This window comes from Syzygium oleosum, unplaced genomic scaffold (assembly GCF_021117445.2).
Source record: "Syzygium oleosum isolate NSW1041296 unplaced genomic scaffold, Sole_v2.1 Sole_v2.03, whole genome shotgun sequence".
Classification (NCBI taxonomy): domain Eukaryota; kingdom Viridiplantae; phylum Streptophyta; class Magnoliopsida; order Myrtales; family Myrtaceae; genus Syzygium; species Syzygium oleosum.
Genome location: NW_026607487.1, coordinates 4,445,597 through 4,464,083, shown reverse-complemented (window position 1 = coordinate 4,464,083; position 18,487 = coordinate 4,445,597). Strand labels below are relative to the sequence as shown.

Here is an 18,487-nt window from a genome sequence, read left to right as displayed (position 1 = left end):
TGGGTGGCCACAGGTATTCTAAGCAATTCTGTGAAGTTTTGAATTTTTTTATTTTTTTATTTTTTCGGCACCTAAAAAAATTTAAATTTCGCTTAAACTGGATGGCCACAGGTATTCTAAGCCATTCTGTGAAGTTTCAAAATTTTTGATTTTTTGATTTTTGATTTTTTATTTTTTGAGACACATAAAAAAAATAAAAATTCGCTCAAAGTGGGTGGCCACAGGTATTTTAAGCCATTCTGTAAAGTTTTGAAATTTTTGCTTTTTTGATTATTTTTATTTTTTTTGGCATCTAAAAAAAATTAAATTTCGCTCAAAGTGGGTGGCCACAGGTATTCTAAGCCATTCTGTGAAGTTTTGAAATTTTTTATTTTTTATTTTATTTTTTTCAGCACCTACAAAAATTTAAATATCGCTCAAAGTAAATGGTCACAGGTATTCTAAGCCATTTTGTGAAGTTTTGAAATTTTTTATTTTTTGCTTTTTTTAATTTTTTTCGGCACCTTAAAAAAATAAAATTTCGCTCAAATTGGGTGGCCTCGGGTATTCTAAGACATTCTGTGAAATTTTTAAATTTTAGATTTTTTGATTATTTTTTTATTTTTTTTGGCATCTAAAAAAAATTAAATTTTGCTCAAAGTGGGTTGCCATAGGTATTCTAAGCCATTTTGTAAAATTTTTTATTTTTTATTTTTTTATTTTTTTTTATTTTTTTCGGTACCTAAAAAAATTTAAATTTCGCTCAAAGTGGGTAGCCACAGATTCTAAACCATTCTGTGAAGTTTTGAAATTTTTGATTTTTTGCTTTTTTTCTCACCTTAAAAATCGTGACTTCCAGATGAACATGTGTTTTGAAGAAAGAGTTCTCTCAGAAATGATTCTCATTTTTGGTCTAGAAATAGAAAACCTACTTTTTTTTTTGTTATGATTTCTGGTTTAGAATCGGTTCTGGAACAAAAAGTTGTTCCAAAAATAGAAAAATGGAATTGCGTTACCAAACGGGTTTCTGGTCCAAAGCTATTTCTGGGAATAGAAAACCAGTTCTGGATAGAACCAGAATGGTTATCATGCGCTACCTTAATGCGCAGGTGGGTTACCCGTCGCCAGCTATGTCTGGCATAAAGGAAGATCTGGGACTTTGTGTAGCGGCGGTTAGTCTACCTTCCTCCTCCCGAATGAAGAATCTGTCGCATGGGTTGGACGTATTCAGCTTATTGCTGAAATAGGATCAGGATGGCAAGATTGCTGCAAAGTTTTAGTTGATTTAACTATCCTCTAAATTTTTATCTTCTAATTATAATCCTAATTTTCTACATACTTTGTTCCTTAACATATAATATAGCATTAACCCTGTATCTTAATCGATAAGAGCTAAAAGCCTATCTTGTATTAAGGACTGCTGATGGATAAGAGAAGTTAGTTATGGTTAAGGTTCTATGTCTTAGAAAGGCGTATGATCGGATTGAATGGGATTTTTTGAAGGCATACATAATTAGAATGTGGTTAAATGAAAGATGAGTGAATTTGATCATGTAATGTGTTAGGACAACCTCATTGAGTGTCAAGTTGGATGGGGAACACTTGCCTTACTTCCAACCTACAAGAGGAATATGGTAAGGGGACTCTCTATCCTCATACTTATTCATATTGGTTGCCAACTTCCTATCAATGTTGATGAAGAAAGCTGTGAATGATGGCACCATAAAAGGGAAAAAATTAAACAAACATTGCCTAGTACTATCTCACCTACTATTTGCATATGATTCAATCTTTTTTCTAGATGGAAAGCTGAAAGAATGTCAGAACTTGGCTGTAATCCTTCACCAGTATTGCTTTGCTTCAAGGCAAGCAGTCAATTTGAACAAGTTAGGCATATACTTTAGTAAGGACTACCCTAGTGAATTAAGAAAGAACATGGCAAGAGAACTAAGAGTCCCGGAGATCGATAAGATAGGGAAATACTTAGGTATTCCCTCTAATTGGGGAGCATCCAAAAAACAAATGTTTGCTTGGATACTAGCGAGGGTAAACATGAAGCTGAAATGAAGGAAAGAGAACATAATGTGCAAAGCAGGTAAAGAAATTCTAATAAAAGCAGTGGTCTAAGCATTACCTTAGTACGTGAAGTCCAATTTCAAGATCCCAGTTTCAGTGTGTCAGGCATTTGAGCAAAAAATAGCAGCATTATGGTGGAAGAGCCAAAGCTCTAAATAAGGAATACACCGGAGGAAGTGGGACTTGCTAAAGCTAAGAAAAGACATGGGAGGCCTTGGTTTTAGGGATTGAACATCCTTTGACAAGGCCATGCTTGGGAAACAGGCTTGACGATTAGCACAAACTCCTATCACCCTATATAGTTAGATTTTAAAGGGAATTTACTACCCAAATAAGAGTTTCTGGAAGGCATAGAAGGGATCCAGACCCTCTTGGGGATGGCAAAGCATATTAATGAGGAGAATGACAATTAAAGACTCGGTCATGTGGTCAGTAGGAAATGGTGAAAATATCGACAACAGGGAAGACAAGTGGCTCAAAAGGAGAATCATAGGGGAGCCTGCCATCGTAGGAGATCCAATAAAGGTTGCTGAATTGATAAATCAGGAGGCAAACACATGAAAAGAACCAACCTTGCGAAGATTGTTTGATGAATAGGTAGCGAGTGAGATCCTCACAGTCCATATCAGACCAGACCACGGATGAACAAAGACAAGCTAGTCTAGATTGGAACGAGAGAAGGGGGGTACACTGTAAAGAGTGGCGACAACACTATCGCGAAAAGCTATAGCAAAACAAATAGAGATCAGGTCTCCTCTTCCTATCAAACTCCAAACAAATTCTGGAACAAAATTTGGAGCATGAAAACTCCCTTACAAAATCAGAAACTTTATTCCGATTTTATGCTGAAATGCTCTCCCGACAAAGGAAAACTTGTACAGAAGGAAGATTGTGGCTGATCCTGTCTGCCCAATTTGCTGAGTGCATGCCGAAACCCCGGAGCATATATTCCTTCTCTGCAAGTGGACAAGGGCAGTGTGGGATGATCCTGTACTAAATATCTAGATCTCTGAATATCAAACTTCAGCAAATGGCGCAACTTGGACTAGAAAATCAGTATCTGCGAACAAGGAGGATGAGGAGGATATATGGATTTCTCCAAGAAGGGCACAAACAAAAGTGGATATTGATGCAGCGCACCAAACTGGATCGTACGAAGGATCAATTGCCTGCGTGCGTCGCGACTCCTTTGGGATTTTGATCAATGGCTTCGCAAAGAATGTCCTCGTCTCCTCCGCCCGAGCAAGCAGAAACCCACCATGGTGGAAACTCCGAAATTTCGCTCCCCACGGGCCAAAGACTGACTGTGGAGTCAGACTGTATTAGTTTAGTGAGAAGTATGAAATCTTTGTATCAGTTACCGTGGGAAGAACTCGCATTATCAAGGAAGCCCGACCCTCCTAAGCAAGAGAAACCACTTCGTCTATGGCCTCATGCAGACTTCCGTATCCCTTAGTTGTAAAGCAATCAGAGGGCCTCCTCCTGAGGAAGATAAAGATTAAAAAAGAATTGAGAGTACGAGATACGTGGGCATCAACACGTTAACATAAGGAGCACTCGTGGAACCCGTTGTCCGTTTTAATAGGGCCGCAAATAGTGTGGCTGACCAGATAATGAAGACCCACAGGGAAAAAGCCCTCCCGAGAACTGGTGGACCCGCCCTCTGCAGGCCCTTAGCTGTTGTGAGACCCCGCTGGTGGGTCCCTTTTCTGTAAGCTATTAATGAGAAGTTGATGTTTCAGACCCAGATATAAAAAAATAAAAAAGTTTAGCTTGCATGTGAGAAGAAGTACTAAAATTTCCCCCACGATGCTTGTTATCTATTTTTTTATTTTTTTATTTCAACTCTTTGAGAGTGTCCCTCCATGCTATCTCTCATCTTAAATTGTACTCCGAAATATTGTGGGATATAGGTAGCACTGGCAGTTTGGTGCAGCTCCCATCGACCAGAAATGCATGAATTGCCGCTATAACTACTACAAATTTGAGCAACTACTCACAAGATCAATCAAAGAGCAAAAAACGTGGAAAACGAACATAAAATAACCAGGAAGCTTAGAGTGAAGAAACCTTCTCATGCAACTGAGTCCGTTACTTGCAGCTCTGTATCTCTGCCTCTCTGACTCACCACCATCTCATTCAATTCTCACACTCACTCGCGACTTATTCTTGCCAATTTTCATTCCTTGAAGAATTACTTCGAAGAGCTTTTAAATGGAAGGTTTGGAGAGAGAAAGGTTGGGAGAAGATGGATTGCCAACAAGTCTTCTGCTTCCCAAAGAAGTCTCTGCCCATGGCAGTCATGGCAGCTCCATCATGTCTTCGACTGATCCTGCAGTCACGCCACTTGTCGTTTTTAGCACTCTCGTCGTCGTTAGCGGCTCTTTCGTTACTGGGTGTGCTGTGAGTACTGAATCGACCTTTAGATTCATCACCAAGAAACCAGCTCTACTTTCTTTTATGGATTCTTGATTCTCATTTTTTCCCACATCTATATTGAATTGGAGGTCAATTTTGCAATCAGGGTGCCTTTTTTTTCTTATGATTCCGATGATTGCCAAGTAGGCAGTGTCACGGTTTCTTTCAAGTTTTCTACTGAAATTTTTTGTTAGGAAAAGATAGCAGGAAAATAGAACATAACTTGGTCAAACTTTTTCTATGTTCTTATTTTATTGGTCAACATTTTATTTTCAAGAAAAATCTGGGTTTTCATTTTGGCCTTCGTGAATTAAGATGAAGCAACCAAGACCTGTGTCTGCAACTCTGCCTGAATGTGTCTCTACTAATGTTTTTGGTGCCTAATTATTAGTAAATTAGATGGCTGATACCAAGACATTAGATGGCCCAGATTATTTTAAAATGTAATAATTTATCCCAACGACTACTTTGTAACATTTTCTTCTCAAAACACGGGACAGAGGAGGAGAGGATGTGTCGGACAGTCCGATACTTGTTACCGTGCTTCCATATATTAATATCAACCCAAACCACGATAAGGCAAGTAGCTGATTCAGGATCACTCTTTATGCAGAAAAGATGCCAAATCATGCTCATTTACTACTTCAATCACATTTGTGAGAAAGATGCCATTTGAAACTGACTTTTGGCCTAACTATTTTTTTCACATCCACGGCGGAATTGTCTCGGCAATTGTGCTTTGCGCTGCATTTCTTGATAAGATTAGCAGCCGCCAAGTAGAACGTACCATTAATTGGTGGCATGTTTTTGCAATGCAGAGTGGTTATTCTTCACCAGCTGAGTCAGGCATTATGGAGGATTTAGGCCTCTCCACAGCAGCGGCAAGTCCTCTCAAGCATTCTTGCTATATTTCTAGGATTGTTCATCTATCAGCCGCTATACTAATTGATTTCCATCAATATACCGTGAAATAGGATTTGTTGGAGTGAAATAAAACTCACGAGATTTAGTAGACTAACCGAAAGTGACATCTGTATCAGTGACACCAAACGGAGAAATGTAAAGGGGATCAAAACTTGTCTTCACATTCTCCCAAATTTTTGTGTTACAGTATTCGCTTTTCAGTTCAACATTAACAGTTGGAGGCCTAATAGCAGCTCTGGTAAATGGGAGGGTAACGGATTTGATTGGGCGTAGACGAGTAAGTGATCCTCTACCTCTACCTTTCATTCTCGAAAGCTTAATGAAGAACCCAACAGATCTTATGGGAATTCTCATATCATTTTGATGCAGGCAATGTGGCTTTCTCAAATATTTGTCGCTGCTGGATGGCTTTCTATAGCATATGCCAAGGTTCTTGCCCGTCCTTTTGCCACTTCAGAAATTTTTCTTCATCATAGATGATTCTACAAACAGGCTTAGTAATTTAAATTGCATTTTCCACCTTTCACGCTTATCATATGGATGAGTTCATTCAGATACCGGTCCTGTAGGATGTTTTTGTGATTTTTCACTGCATTTGTGAAATTTTGCATGTCAAACTCTCTGCCTAGCTGGTTAAGGGATCACCGTTTACTCAATTGATTTGCTTCCAGCTAAGATGCAAGGAAATTTTTTACGGCATCCTATTTTTGTGAATGATCAAATCATGGTTTAGGCTGTGAAATAGATCGTAAGCACTTAATGGTATATCCATTGAATCTGCAGAATGCTTGGTGGCTGGATATTGGGAGACTGCTAAACGGGCTTGGCATTGGGGTTGTATGTTATGTGGTAAATGCAGGAAGATTTGGACTTATTGTCCTAATAATTTCTGGAAGTTAGACACTGCCAACGTGCTGTTGATCATTATCTTTGTTTCCAAACAGGTACCTGTGTACATTGCAGAGATAACACCTAGAAGTGTCCGGGGAGCATTCACGGCATTCAATCAGGTCAAAAAGTTAGCACAACGTAGAAATTGAATGAGTCGAGACAATTCATTTGCTCACCAACACACAATTGGCTTCTGTTGCAGTTCATGATATGCTGTGGCTTTTCAATGATTTACTTTCTTGGAACCATTGTCTCCTGGCGCATCTTGGCTCTGATCAGTAGTCTCTCTGCTCCCGTTTTTTATGTTATGTGATAAATAAGTAGGGGAAATATCAGAAGGTCATTCTTGGTGATTTCGTCTTCAGGTGGCATTCCCTGTGTCATACAAATTTTGGGTTTGTTCTTCGTTCCAGAGTCTCCTAGATGGCTGGTAAGTTGTTCGTGGAGTTGAGGCGTAGGTATTAACATTTCAATGGAAATCAAACTCTGAAATCATAATCCAATTGGTGTTGACCACCCTTGTAAGAATTTACTAATTGTGTAGAAACATAGAACTGGATGACGAAGCCAAGACCATGCATTTTTTGTTGTAAGAAAGATTACAAGCAGATAGTCGCTTGCAGGTATTAGTCCACCAAGAGGAGGAGTTTGAAGTCACACTACAGAGACTCAGAGGCAAAGGTGTCAATATTACCAAAGAAGCAGCCGATATCAGAGTAATATCTCAGTCTCGCATGTCCTTCTCATAATTTGGGAGCATCTGATATTTTGGCTATGATGCGACCTCATTTCACTTTTTCTTATAGGACTACACAGAGACCTTTGAACGGCAGTCTCAGTCTAGATTTCTGGATCTGTTCCAAAGACGATATGCTCATCCACTTATGGTGAGGATGCTGTCCATATTATTCAAGTTGCTTGCGATTCTTTACCTAATCTTGTCGAAGTGTTAGGTAGCAGTTGGGCTGATGACGCTTCAACAATTTGGTGGGGCTAATGCATTTGCCTACTATACGAGCTCCATATTTGAATCAGCTGGTAAAAATCAAACGCTAAATACGTTAGTAAATTGATGAATAATGAAGGCTTGGTCATCTTAATGCTTTATCTTGGCAGGCTTCTCAAGTAGCTTTGGTACCAGAAGCATAGCTATTATTCAGGTACTAAACATCTAGGATTGCGGTGAAAGACGAATTTTGTTATTTCATCGTATTTTCTTGAGATACTACACATGTTTCGCAGATCCCAGCAACTGTTCTTAGTGTAATCTTGACTGATAAAGCCGGAAGACGGCCACTTCTGATGGTTAGGAAATGATACGTTTGCTATAATTGCCTTAATGAGACCACTTCTCGTGATACTAAGCCCGAACCCAACTTTTTTTTGCAGATTTCTTCAGCTGGAATGTCCTTAAGTTGCTTTCTTCTTGGATTATCATTCTTCATTCAGGTTTCGTGAACAATAACTATTCCTACTCTTGATTCTTGATGTTTTTAAGCGACCTTATTTTTTCCTTCTATTTTTTCTGTTGCTGAACAGGACCTTAATCAATGGAAAGCAGCGACCCCAATTTTGGCCTATGTAGCAGTAACTGTACGTCTCCATAGGAGTGCCTTTTTTCCTTGTCTCTTTTCATTTTGCACCGTTGCTCAATGACTCGTGCTGATGAAGTTTGCTGACAGACGACTGTTTCATTTAGATGTATTTCGTAGCTTACTCACTTGGCATTGGGGGATTACCATGGGTTATCATGTCTGAGGTACATGGCTTCAGTCTAAATCTGCACTTGGCAATCTCTATCTCAAGACCATTCTCAGTGAATATGTTCTCTGCAGATATTCCCTGTGAACATTAAAGGGTCAGCCGGGAGCCTGGCGACATTCGCCTATTGGTCCTGTTCCTGGGTTGTGACTTATACTTTCAGCTTCATGTTCGAATGGAGTGCACCCGGTACACACACACACTCTCTCTCTCCTGTGTATGTGTGTGATATATTCAGTATCTATGCTTAATCTCGTTTGTGCTACTTTCAGGGACATTTTTCATATTCGCGTGTGCATGCGGTCTCACGGTCTTATTCACCGTGAAGGTAGTGCCGGAGACCAAGGGGCGAGCATTGGAAGAACTGCAAGCATCACTTGCCCATTTTCTTTAATGATTAGGAGCCGCATTTTGTTGGAATTTGAATTTGTATGGGCCAAACACCAGTAGCACTGATGGGAAGGCTGACAGGAGGCTTTTTGTTGCAAAGTATTAATGCAACGGTATTAATACTACAAAAAATCACAAATTATGTCCATTGTGATACTAATATCCGGAGCTTTTTTTGTTACTAAAAATCCGAAACTTGCCCTTTGTGATACAAATACCCAAAACTTTTTTTTGTATGAAAAAATCCGAAACTTATACCAGTGTGATAAATACATCTTGGATTGAACTGAAATAAAGGGTACATTTATCACACATGTATAAATTTGGATTTTTTCATGACACAAAAAAGGTTGGGGGTATTTGTATCACATTGGCTAAGTCTAGGTTTTTTGGTCACACAAAAAAAAACTTCGGGGTTTTTCATGGTATTTGTTTGCTCTAATGCAATGTGTAACGGGGAGGAAATAGAAAGGAGAACTTTTCAAGTTTAAGCACCTAAATTTGTACGACTGCGTAAAGATAGTACAGCAGAAATTTGGTAGCCACTAGTACAAGTCAAATGAAAGTGGTAATTTTCTGATTAACTAGATATTATTAAATTTTGTTGGTAAATTACTTATAGATTAATAGATAAACAGGTCATCAGTCATCTCACTTTTGCTAACGTTGCTATAAATTACACTAAAGTATTTGTTTGTTACTGACTACGGGTAATCAATCTGTAATTTCTTGTATGCATCGTCAAGATTGTGCTATAGAATTAGCCCAAAGGCTTCATGTTGCTTTTACACGTCAATAGATTTTCAAAATCAATCCTAACAGTCGTTTTCTTCTTGATGTCTACAGTTTATATATTGCTTTGTTTTTTTTCCTTCTTATCTCGAATTTTGAGATGAGAATCGAACCTCCGATCTGGCTCTCACATATCAAGAGAGTTCTTCACCTGAGGAGATTGCCAAGAAGGAGCCTAGGTTTAAGCCCATAAATATATTCAAATGTACTCACATTCACTCAAAAGCATAAGATAATGTGTTATGAGCTAACTAAAATATATCAACTGTTCTATACTATATCAATTATTTAATGTGAGACTTTTTTAACACAATTCGCATGTATATCTAAACATAGATTGTTTTAACTGATGATTTCAACTCAATCATTGAACTTGTCCTATTTGTTCATGAATATTTATGCACACTAAGACATAAGTAACAATCAGTCTTCTATTTCTTTCCAATATCTACAGGACGGGTAGCAGGTTTGATTTAGTTCGATATTCAAGAGAAACAAATCCATAAATAAATTGTGTCTACAACTTCTACAGATTTTGGAATTATTAGAAGCAATCATTCAAGTGATCCAGCAAAGAACAAACTGAAAAATGGAACATGCAGTAATCATGTGGCCTTGAACAATAAACTTTCTGATGTAAAGTCTGTCATACTTTCACACACCCAAAAGTCCATTTCTTTGATTCCTTTATAATCATTGAAGATTCATTCTCGTCACCTCCATTTCTTGCAATTCTTACTCATCAGAAATAAAAAGACATGGACACAGAGAGAGTCTAGAAGAAGATGGGCTCTCAACAAGCTCTCTGCTACTCAAAGAAGTCTCTACTTGTGGCAATCACGACAACTCCACATCTTCCAGTGCTTCTTCTGTCACGGCTCTTCTCGTTTTTAGCACACAGGACGCTGTTTGCGGGTCTCTTGCAACTGGCTGCGCTGTGAGTTGGTGATGCACCAACCACGCAATGCATTCCAAAGCAATTTATGAGCCATCACTTGTCTTTAAGAAGTCTTTGATTTCTCTGTAATGTTTCTTCTGTAGGTTCTTTCCAATTCTTGAATATCTATCTAGTCTCAAGAAGATACAAATATTGTGCTGCCTCAATTCAGGCTGTTTTTCCTGACAAGGTTACTCGCACTTACAGAGGCACCTTGACAATGGCAAGCAATTTACTGCGCAGGTTGGTTATTCGTCGCCAGCTATGTCAGGCAAAAAGGAAGATCTGGGACTTTCTGTAGCGGTGGTTAGTCTACCTTCCTCCTCACGAATGAAGAATCTGTCGAATGGGTTGGACGTATTCAGCTTATTGCTGAAATAGGATCAGGATGGCATGATTGCTGCATAGTTTTAGTTGATTTAACTATCATCTAAATTTTTATCTTCTAATTATAATCCTAATTTTCTACGTACTTTGTTCCTTAACATATAATATAGCATCAACCCTGTCTCTTAATCGATAAGAGCTAAAAGCCTATCTTGTATTAAGGACCGCCGATGGATAGGAGTAGTTAGTTACGGTTAAGGTTCTCTATCTTAGAAAGGCGTATGATCGGATTGAATGAGATTTTTTGAAGGCATGCATAATTAGAATGTGGTTAAATGAAATATGGGTGAATTTGATCATGTAATGTGTTACGACAACCTCATTGAGTGTCAAGTTGAATGGGGAACACTTGCCTTACTTCCAACCTACAAGAGGAATATGGCAAGGGGACCCTCTATCCCCATACTTATTCATATTGGTTGCCAACTTCCTATCAATGTTGATGAAGAAAGCTGTGAATGATGGCACCATAAAAGGGATAAAATTAAACGGACATTGCCTGGTACTATCTCACCTACTCTTTGCATAAGATTCAATCTTTTTTCTAGATGGAAAGCTGTAAGAATGTCAGAACTTGGCTGCAATCCTTCACTAGTATTGCTTTGCTTCAAGGCAAGCAGTCAATTTGAACAAGTTAGGCATATACTTTAGTAAGGACTACCCTAGTGAATTAAGAAAGAACATGGCAAGAGAACTAAGAGTCCCGGAGATTGATAAGATAGGGAAATACTTAGGTATTCCCTCTAATTGGGGAGCATCCAAAAAACAAATGTTTGCTTGGATACTGGTGAGGGTAAACATGAAGCTGAAATGATGGAAAGAGAACATAATGTGTAAAGCAGGTAAAGAAATTCTAATAAAAGCAGTGGTCTAAGCATTACCTTAGTACGTGATGTCCAATTTCAAGATCCCAGTTTAAGTGTGTCGGGCAATTGAGCAAAAAATAGAAGCATTATGGTGGAAGAGCCAAAGCTCTAAATAAGGAATACACCGGAGGAAGTGGGACTTGCTAAAGCAAAGAAAAGACATGGGAGGCATTGGTTTTTGGGATTTAACATCCTTCAACAAGGCCATGCTTGGGAAACAGGTTTGGCGATTAGCACAAACTCCTATCACCCTACATAGTCAGATTTTAAAGGGAATCTACTACCCAAATAAGAGTTTTTGGAAGGCATAGAAGGGATCCAGACCCTCTTGGGGATGGCAAAGCATATTAATGGAGAGAATGACAATTAAAGACTCGGTCATGTGGTCAGTAGGAAATGGTAAAAATATCGACATCAAGGAAGACAAGTGGCTCAAAAGGAAAATCATAGGGTAACCTGCCAATGTAGGAGATCCACTAAAGGTTGCTGAATTGATAAATCAGGAGGAAAACACGTGAAAAGAACCAATCTTGCGAAGATTGTTTGATGAATAGGTAGCCAGTGAGATCCTCGCAGTCCATATCAGATCACGGATGAACAAAGACAAGCTGGTCTGGACTGGAACGAGAGAAGGGGGTACACTGTAAAGAGTGGCGACAACACTCGTCCGCGAAAAACGATAGCAAAGCAAATATAGATCAGGTCTCCTCTTCCTATCCAACTCCAAACAAACTCTGGAACAGAATTTGGAGCATGAAAACTCCCCTACAAAATCAGAAACTTTATTCCGATTTTATGCCGAAATGCTCTCCCAACAAAGGAAAACTTGTACAGAAGGAAGATTGTATCTGATCTTGTTTGCCCAATTCGCCGAGCGCATTCTGAACCCCGGAGCATATATTCCTTCTCTGCATGTGGATGAGGGCAGTGTGGGATGATCCTGTACTAAATATCTAGATCTCTGAATATCAAACTTCAGCAACTGGCGCAACTTGGACTAGAAAATTAGTAGCTGCGAGCAAGGAGGATGAGGAGGATTTATGGATTTCTCCGGAAAGGGGAGAAACAAAAGTGGATATCGATGCAGCGCACCAAACTGGATCGTACGAAGGATCAATTGCCTGCGTGCGTTGCAACTCCTTCGAGATTTTGATTGATGGCTTCGCAAAGAATGTCCTCGTCTCCTCTGGCCGATAAAGCAGAAACCCGCCATGGTGGAAACTCTGAAATTTCTCTCCCCACGGGCCAAAGACTGACTGTGGAGTCAGACTGTCTTAGTTTAGTGAGAAGTATGAAATCTTCGTATCAGTTACCGTGGGAAGAACGCACATTATCAAGGAAGCCCGACCCTCCTAAGCAAGAGAAACCGCTTCATCTAAGACCTCATGCAAACTTCCGTATCCCTTAGTCGTAAAGTAATCAGAGGGCCATCCTCGTAATAAAGATAAAGATAAAAAAAGAATTGGGAGTATGAGGTGTGCGGGCCCTAATACATTAAAATAAGGAGCACACTCATGGAACCCGTCGTCCGTTGTAATAGAGCCGCAAATAGTGTGGCTGACTAGGTAGAAGACCCACAGGAAAAACGCCCTCCCGATAACTGGTAGACCCGCCCTCTGCAGGCCCTTAGCTGTTATGAGACCCCGCTGGTGGGTTCCTTTTCTGTAAGCTGTTAATGAGAAGGTGCTATTTCAGACACAAAAAAAAAAAGTTTGGTTTGCATGTGAGAAGAAGTACTAAAATTTCCCCCCCGATGCTTGTTATCTGTTTTTTTTATTTCAACTCTTTAAGAGTGTCCCTCCATGCTATCTCTCATCTTAAATTGTACTCCGAAATATTGTGGGATATAGGTAGCACTGGCAGTTTGGTGTGGCTCCCATCGACCAGAAATGAATGAATTGCCGCTATAACTACTACATATTTGAGCAACTACTCACAAGATCAATCAAAGAGGAAAAAACGTGGAAAACGAACATAAGGAAGCTTAGAGTGAAGAAACCTTCTCATGCAACTGAGTCCGTTACTTGCAGCTCTGTATCTCTGCCTCTCTGACTCACCACCATCTCATTCAATTCTCACACTCACTCGCGACTTGTTCTTGCTAATTTTCATTCCTTGAAGAATTACTACGAAGAGCTTTTAAATGGAAGGTTTGGAGAGAGAAAGGTTGGGAGAAGATGGATTGCCAACAAGTCCTCTGCTTCCCAAAGAAGTCTCTGCCCATGGCAGTCATGGCAGCTCCATCATGTCTTCAACTGATCTTGCAGTCACGCCACTTGTCGTTTTTAGCACTCTCGTCGTCGTTAGTGGCTCTTTCGTTACTGGGTGTGCTGTGAGTACTGAATCGACTTTTAGATTCATCACCAAGAAACCAGCTCTACTTTCATTTATCGATTCTTGATTCTCATTTTGTCCCACATCTGTATTGAATTGGAGGTGAATTTTGCAATCAGGGTGCTTTTTTTGATGATTCTGATGATTGCCAAGTAGGCAGTGTCATGGTTTCTTTTAAGTTCTACTGAAATTTTTTGTTATGAAATGATAGGAGGAAAGTAGCACATAACTTGGTCAAAATTTTTCTGTTTCCTTATATTATTGGTCGACATTGTATTTTCAAGAAAAATCTGGGTTTTCATTTTGGCCTTGGTGAATTAAGATGAAGCAAACATGATCTGTGTCCGCAACTCTGGCTCAATGTGTGCGTCTACTACTGTTTACTTTCCAGAAGCACCTGTATGTCATGTTCTTGATCACTTGGCTGGTACCAAGACATTAGATGACCTGGATTATTTTACTATGTAATAATTTGTTCCAACAACTACTTTGTAACATTTTCCTCTCACAACCTGGGACAAAGGAGGAGAGGATATGTTGGACAGTCTGATACTTGTTACCGCGCTTTCATATAATAATATCAACTCAAACCACGATAAGGCAAGTGGCCGATTCAGGATCACTCTTTATGCAAAAAAGATGTCGAATGATCTTCATTAATTACTTCAATCACATTTGTGAGAAAGATGCCATTTGAAACTGGCTTTTGGCCTGACTCTTTTTGTTGCATCCGTGGCGGAATTTTCTCAGCAATTGTGCTTTTCGCTGCATTTCTTGACAAGATTAGCAGCTACCAAGTAGAACATACCATTAATTGGTGGCATGTTTTTGCAATGCAGACTGGTTATTCTTCACCAGCTGAGTCAGGCATTATGGAGGATTTAGGCCTCTCCACAGCAGCGGCAAGTCCTCTCAAGCATTCGTGCTATATTTCTAGGCTTGTTCATCTATCAGCCGCTATACTAATCGATTTCCATAATTATACCATCCAATAAGATTTGTTGGAGTGAAATAAAACGCATGAGATTTAGTAGACTAACTGAAAGTGACATCTGTATCAGTGACACCAAACGGAGAAATGGAAAGTGGATCAAAACTTGTATTCACATTCTTCCAATTTTTTTCGTGTTACAGTATTCGCTTTTCAGTTCAATATTAACAGTTGGAGGCATAATAGCAGCTCTGGTAAATGGGAGAGTAACAGATTTGATTGGGCGTAGACGCGTAAGTGATCCTCTACCTCTCCCTTTCATTCTCGAAAGCTCAATGAAGAACCCAACAGATCTTATGGGTATTCTCATATCTTTTTGCTGCAGGCAATGTGGCTTTCTCAAATATTTTTTGCTGCGGGATGGCTTTCTATAGCATATGCCAAGGTTCCTGCCCTTCCTCTTGCCTCTTCAGAGATTTTTCTTCGTCATTGATGATTTGATAAACAGGCTTAATAATTTAAATTGTATTTTCCACCTTTCACGCTTATCATATGGATGAGTTCATTTAGATACTGGTCCTGTAGGATGTTTTTGTGATTTTTCGCTGCATTTGTGAAATTTTGCACTTCAAACTCTCTGCCTAGCTGGTTAAGGGATCACCGTTTACTCAATTGATTTTTTTAAGATGCGAGGAAATTTTTTACAACATCCTATTTTTGTGAATGATCAAGTCATGGTTTAGGCTGTGAGATAAGCATAAGCACTTAATGGTATATCCATTGAATCTGCAGAATGCTTGGTGGCTGGATATTGGGAGACTGCTAAACGGGCTTGGCGTTGGGGTTTTATATTACGTGGTATATGCAGGAAGATTCGGACTTATTGTCATAATAAATTTCTAAAAGTTGACGCGGCCAACGTGCTGTTGATCATTATGTTTGTTTCCAAACAGGTACCTGTGTACATTGCAGAGATAACACCTAGAAGTGTCCGGGGAGCATTCACGGCATTCAATCAGGTCAAAAAGTTTGCACAATGTAGAAATTGAATGAGTCGATACAATTCATTTGCTCACCAACACACAATTGGCTTCTGTTGCAGTTCATGATATGCTGTGGCTTTTCAATGATTTACTTTCTTGGAACCATTGTCTCCTGGCGCATCTTGGCTCTGATCAGTAGTCTCTCTGCTCTCATTTTTTATGTTATGTGATGAATAAGTAGGGGAAATATCAGAAGGTCATTCTTGGTGATTCGTCTTCAGGTGGAATTCCCTGTGTCATACAAATTTTGGGTTTGTTCTTTGTTCCAGAGTCTCCTAGATGGCTGGTAAGTTGTTCGTGGAGTTGAGGTGTAGGTATTAACATTTCAATGGAAATCAAACTCTGAAATCATAATCCAATTGGTGTTGACCACCCTTATAAGAATTTACTAATTGTGTAGAAACACAGAACTGGATGACGAAGCCAAGACCGTGCATTTTTTGTTGTAAGAAAGATTACAAGCAGATAGTCACTTGCAGGTATTAGTCCACCAAGAGAAGGAGTTTGAAGTCACACTACAGAGACTCAGAGGCAAAGGTGTCAATATTACTCAGGAAGCAGCTGATATCAGAGTAATATCTAAATCTCGCAAGTCTTTCTCATAATTTGGAAGCATCCTATATTTTGGCAATGATGTGCTCGCATTTCACTTTTTCTTATAGGACTACACAGAGACCTTTGAACGGCAGTCTCAGTCTAGAATTCTGGATCTGTTCCAAAGACGATATGCTCATCCACTTATGGTGAGAATGCCCTCCAAATTATTCAAGTTGCTCGCGATTCTTTTCCTAATCTTGCAAGTGTTAGATAGCAGTTGGGCTGATGATGCTTCAACAATTTGGTGGGATTAATGCATTTGCCTACTATACAGGCTCCATATTTGAATCAGCCGGTAAAAATCAAACCCTAAATAAATTAGTAACTTAATGAATAATGAAGGCTTGGTCATCTTAATGTTTTGTCTTTGCAGGCTTCTCAAGTAGCTTTGGTACCAGAAGCATAGCTATTATCCAGGTACTAGACATTAGAATTGTGGCGAATTTTGTTATTTCATCATATTTTCTAAAGATTCTACACTTGTTTCGCAGATCCCAGCAACTGCTCTTAGTGTAATCTTGACTGATAAAGCCGGAAGACGATCACTTCTGATGGTTAGGAAAATGATAAATTTGTTATAATCGCCTTAACGAGACCACTTCTTGAGATACTGAGCCTGAACCCAACTTTTATTTGCAGATTTCTTCAGCTGGAATGTCCTTGAGTTGCGTTCTTCTAGGATTGTCATTCTTCATTCAGGTTTCGGGAACAATAACTATTCCTACTTGTGGTTCTCGATGTTTTCAAGTGACCTTATTTTTTCCTGTTATTTTTCCTGTTGCTGAACCAGGACCTTAATCATTGGAAGGCAGTGACCCCAATTTTGGTTTATGTAGGAACCATGGTAAGTCAATAGGGGTGCCTTCTTTCCTTGTCTCTTTTCATCTTGAACCGTTGCTCAGTGACTCGTTCTGATGAAGTTCACTGACAGATGACTATTTCATTTAGGTGTATTGCATAGCTTACTCACTTGGCATTGCGGGATTACCCTGGGTTATCATGTCTGAGGTACATGGCTTCAGTTTAAATTTGCACTCGGCAATCTCTATCTCAAGACCATTCTCACTGAATATGTTCTCTGTAGATATTCCCTGTAAACATTAAAGGGTCAGCTGGGAGCCTGGTGACATTCGCCAATTGGTCCTGTTCCTGGATTGTGACTTATACTTTCAACTTCATGTTCGAATGGAGCGCACCGGGTAACACACTCTCTCTCTCTCTCTCTCTCTTCTGTGTGTGTGATATATTCTGTATCTATGCTTAATCTGGACTGTGCTACTTTCAGGGACATTTTTCATATACGCGTGCATATGCGGTCTCACAGTCTTATTCACCATGAAAGTAGTGCCGGAGACCAAGGGGCGAGCATTGGAAGAACTGCAAGCATCACTTGCCCATTTTCTTGATGATTAGGAGCCGCAGTTTGTTGGAATTTGAATTTGTATGAGCCAAGCACAAACAGCACTGATGGGAAGGCTGACGGGAGGTTTTTTGTTGATAAGTAATTCAATGCATTAATAACGCTAAATTACACAGACCGAATTCTGTATCGGCAATTTCAAGTTTAAGCACCTAAATTTGTATAACTGCGTACTGATAGAATAGCAGAAATTTGGAATGCACTAGTACAAGTCAAGTGAAAGTGGTAATCTTCGGATTAACTAGATATTAGTAAATTCAATTTTTTCGGTGACTTACTTATATATTACTAGATAAACAGGTCACCAGTCACCTCATTGTTACTAATGCTGTTATAATTTACACTCAAAATATTTGTTCGTTACTGATCATGGACAATCAGTCTCTAATTTCTTGTGTGGATCATCAAGATTGCGCTATAGAATCAGCCCTAAAGTGTAATGTTGCTTTTAAATGTCATTAGATTTTCAAAATCAATCCTAAAAGTGGTTTTCTCCTTGATGTCTACAGTTTACATTTTGCTTCGTTTTTTTTCCTCTTTTCTCGAATTCTGAGATGAGAATCGAACCTCCGACTTGGTCCTCACACATCAAGAGAGATGCTCAGTGGCCACTAAAGTGAAGGCGTAGTGGTTCAAAAGTAGTGTTAAATTGCCACCACCCAAATGAAGAGATTGTTTTAAGGGGAAATAATACAAATGGTCTTTGAATTTTGGCCCAATACATTACGTGGTCCTTGAACT

At 39.3% G+C, this 18,487-nt stretch overlaps 1 protein-coding gene, 1 long non-coding RNA gene and 1 pseudogene across 3 annotated transcripts; 2 read left to right on the top strand and 1 right to left on the bottom strand.

The window, feature by feature from the left end:
* Nucleotides 1–2,613: 2,613 nt before the first annotated feature.
* LOC130137791 (uncharacterized) lies at nt 2,614–3,625 on the bottom strand. The gene is made up of 2 exons (XR_008816230.1): nt 3,196–3,625; nt 2,614–3,115 (listed from the first exon to the last, which is right to left on the bottom strand). It is a non-coding gene; the product is annotated as an uncharacterized LOC130137791 (long non-coding RNA).
* A 401-nt stretch (nt 3,626–4,026) lies between these two features.
* Nucleotides 4,027–8,600, top strand: LOC115680929 (sugar transporter ERD6-like 5; annotated as a pseudogene).
* Nucleotides 8,601–13,321: 4,721 nt separating this feature from the next.
* On the top strand, nt 13,322–18,029 carry LOC115680931 (sugar transporter ERD6-like 5). 2 transcript variants are annotated; one of them, XM_030604776.2, is made up of 18 exons: nt 13,328–13,753; nt 14,595–14,657; nt 14,890–14,979; nt 15,072–15,131; nt 15,479–15,544; nt 15,640–15,705; nt 15,789–15,864; nt 15,951–16,015; nt 16,209–16,301; nt 16,392–16,472; nt 16,537–16,621; nt 16,700–16,743; nt 16,818–16,880; nt 16,966–17,025; nt 17,117–17,170; nt 17,275–17,334; nt 17,411–17,525; nt 17,612–18,029. In XM_030604776.2, the coding sequence occupies exons 1-18, from the start codon at nt 13,565–13,567 to the stop codon at nt 17,737–17,739; spliced, it is 1,458 nt and encodes a 485-aa protein (XP_030460636.1). In that variant the 5' UTR covers nt 13,328–13,564; the 3' UTR covers nt 17,740–18,029. The 2 variants fall into 2 exon arrangements, with proteins under 2 accessions (XP_056166021.1, XP_030460636.1); XM_056310046.1 differs by lacking the exon at nt 17,612–18,029 and having other exon boundaries at nt 13,322–13,753; nt 17,258–17,334; nt 17,411–17,523.
* The last annotated feature ends 458 nt before the right edge of the window (nt 18,030–18,487 follow it).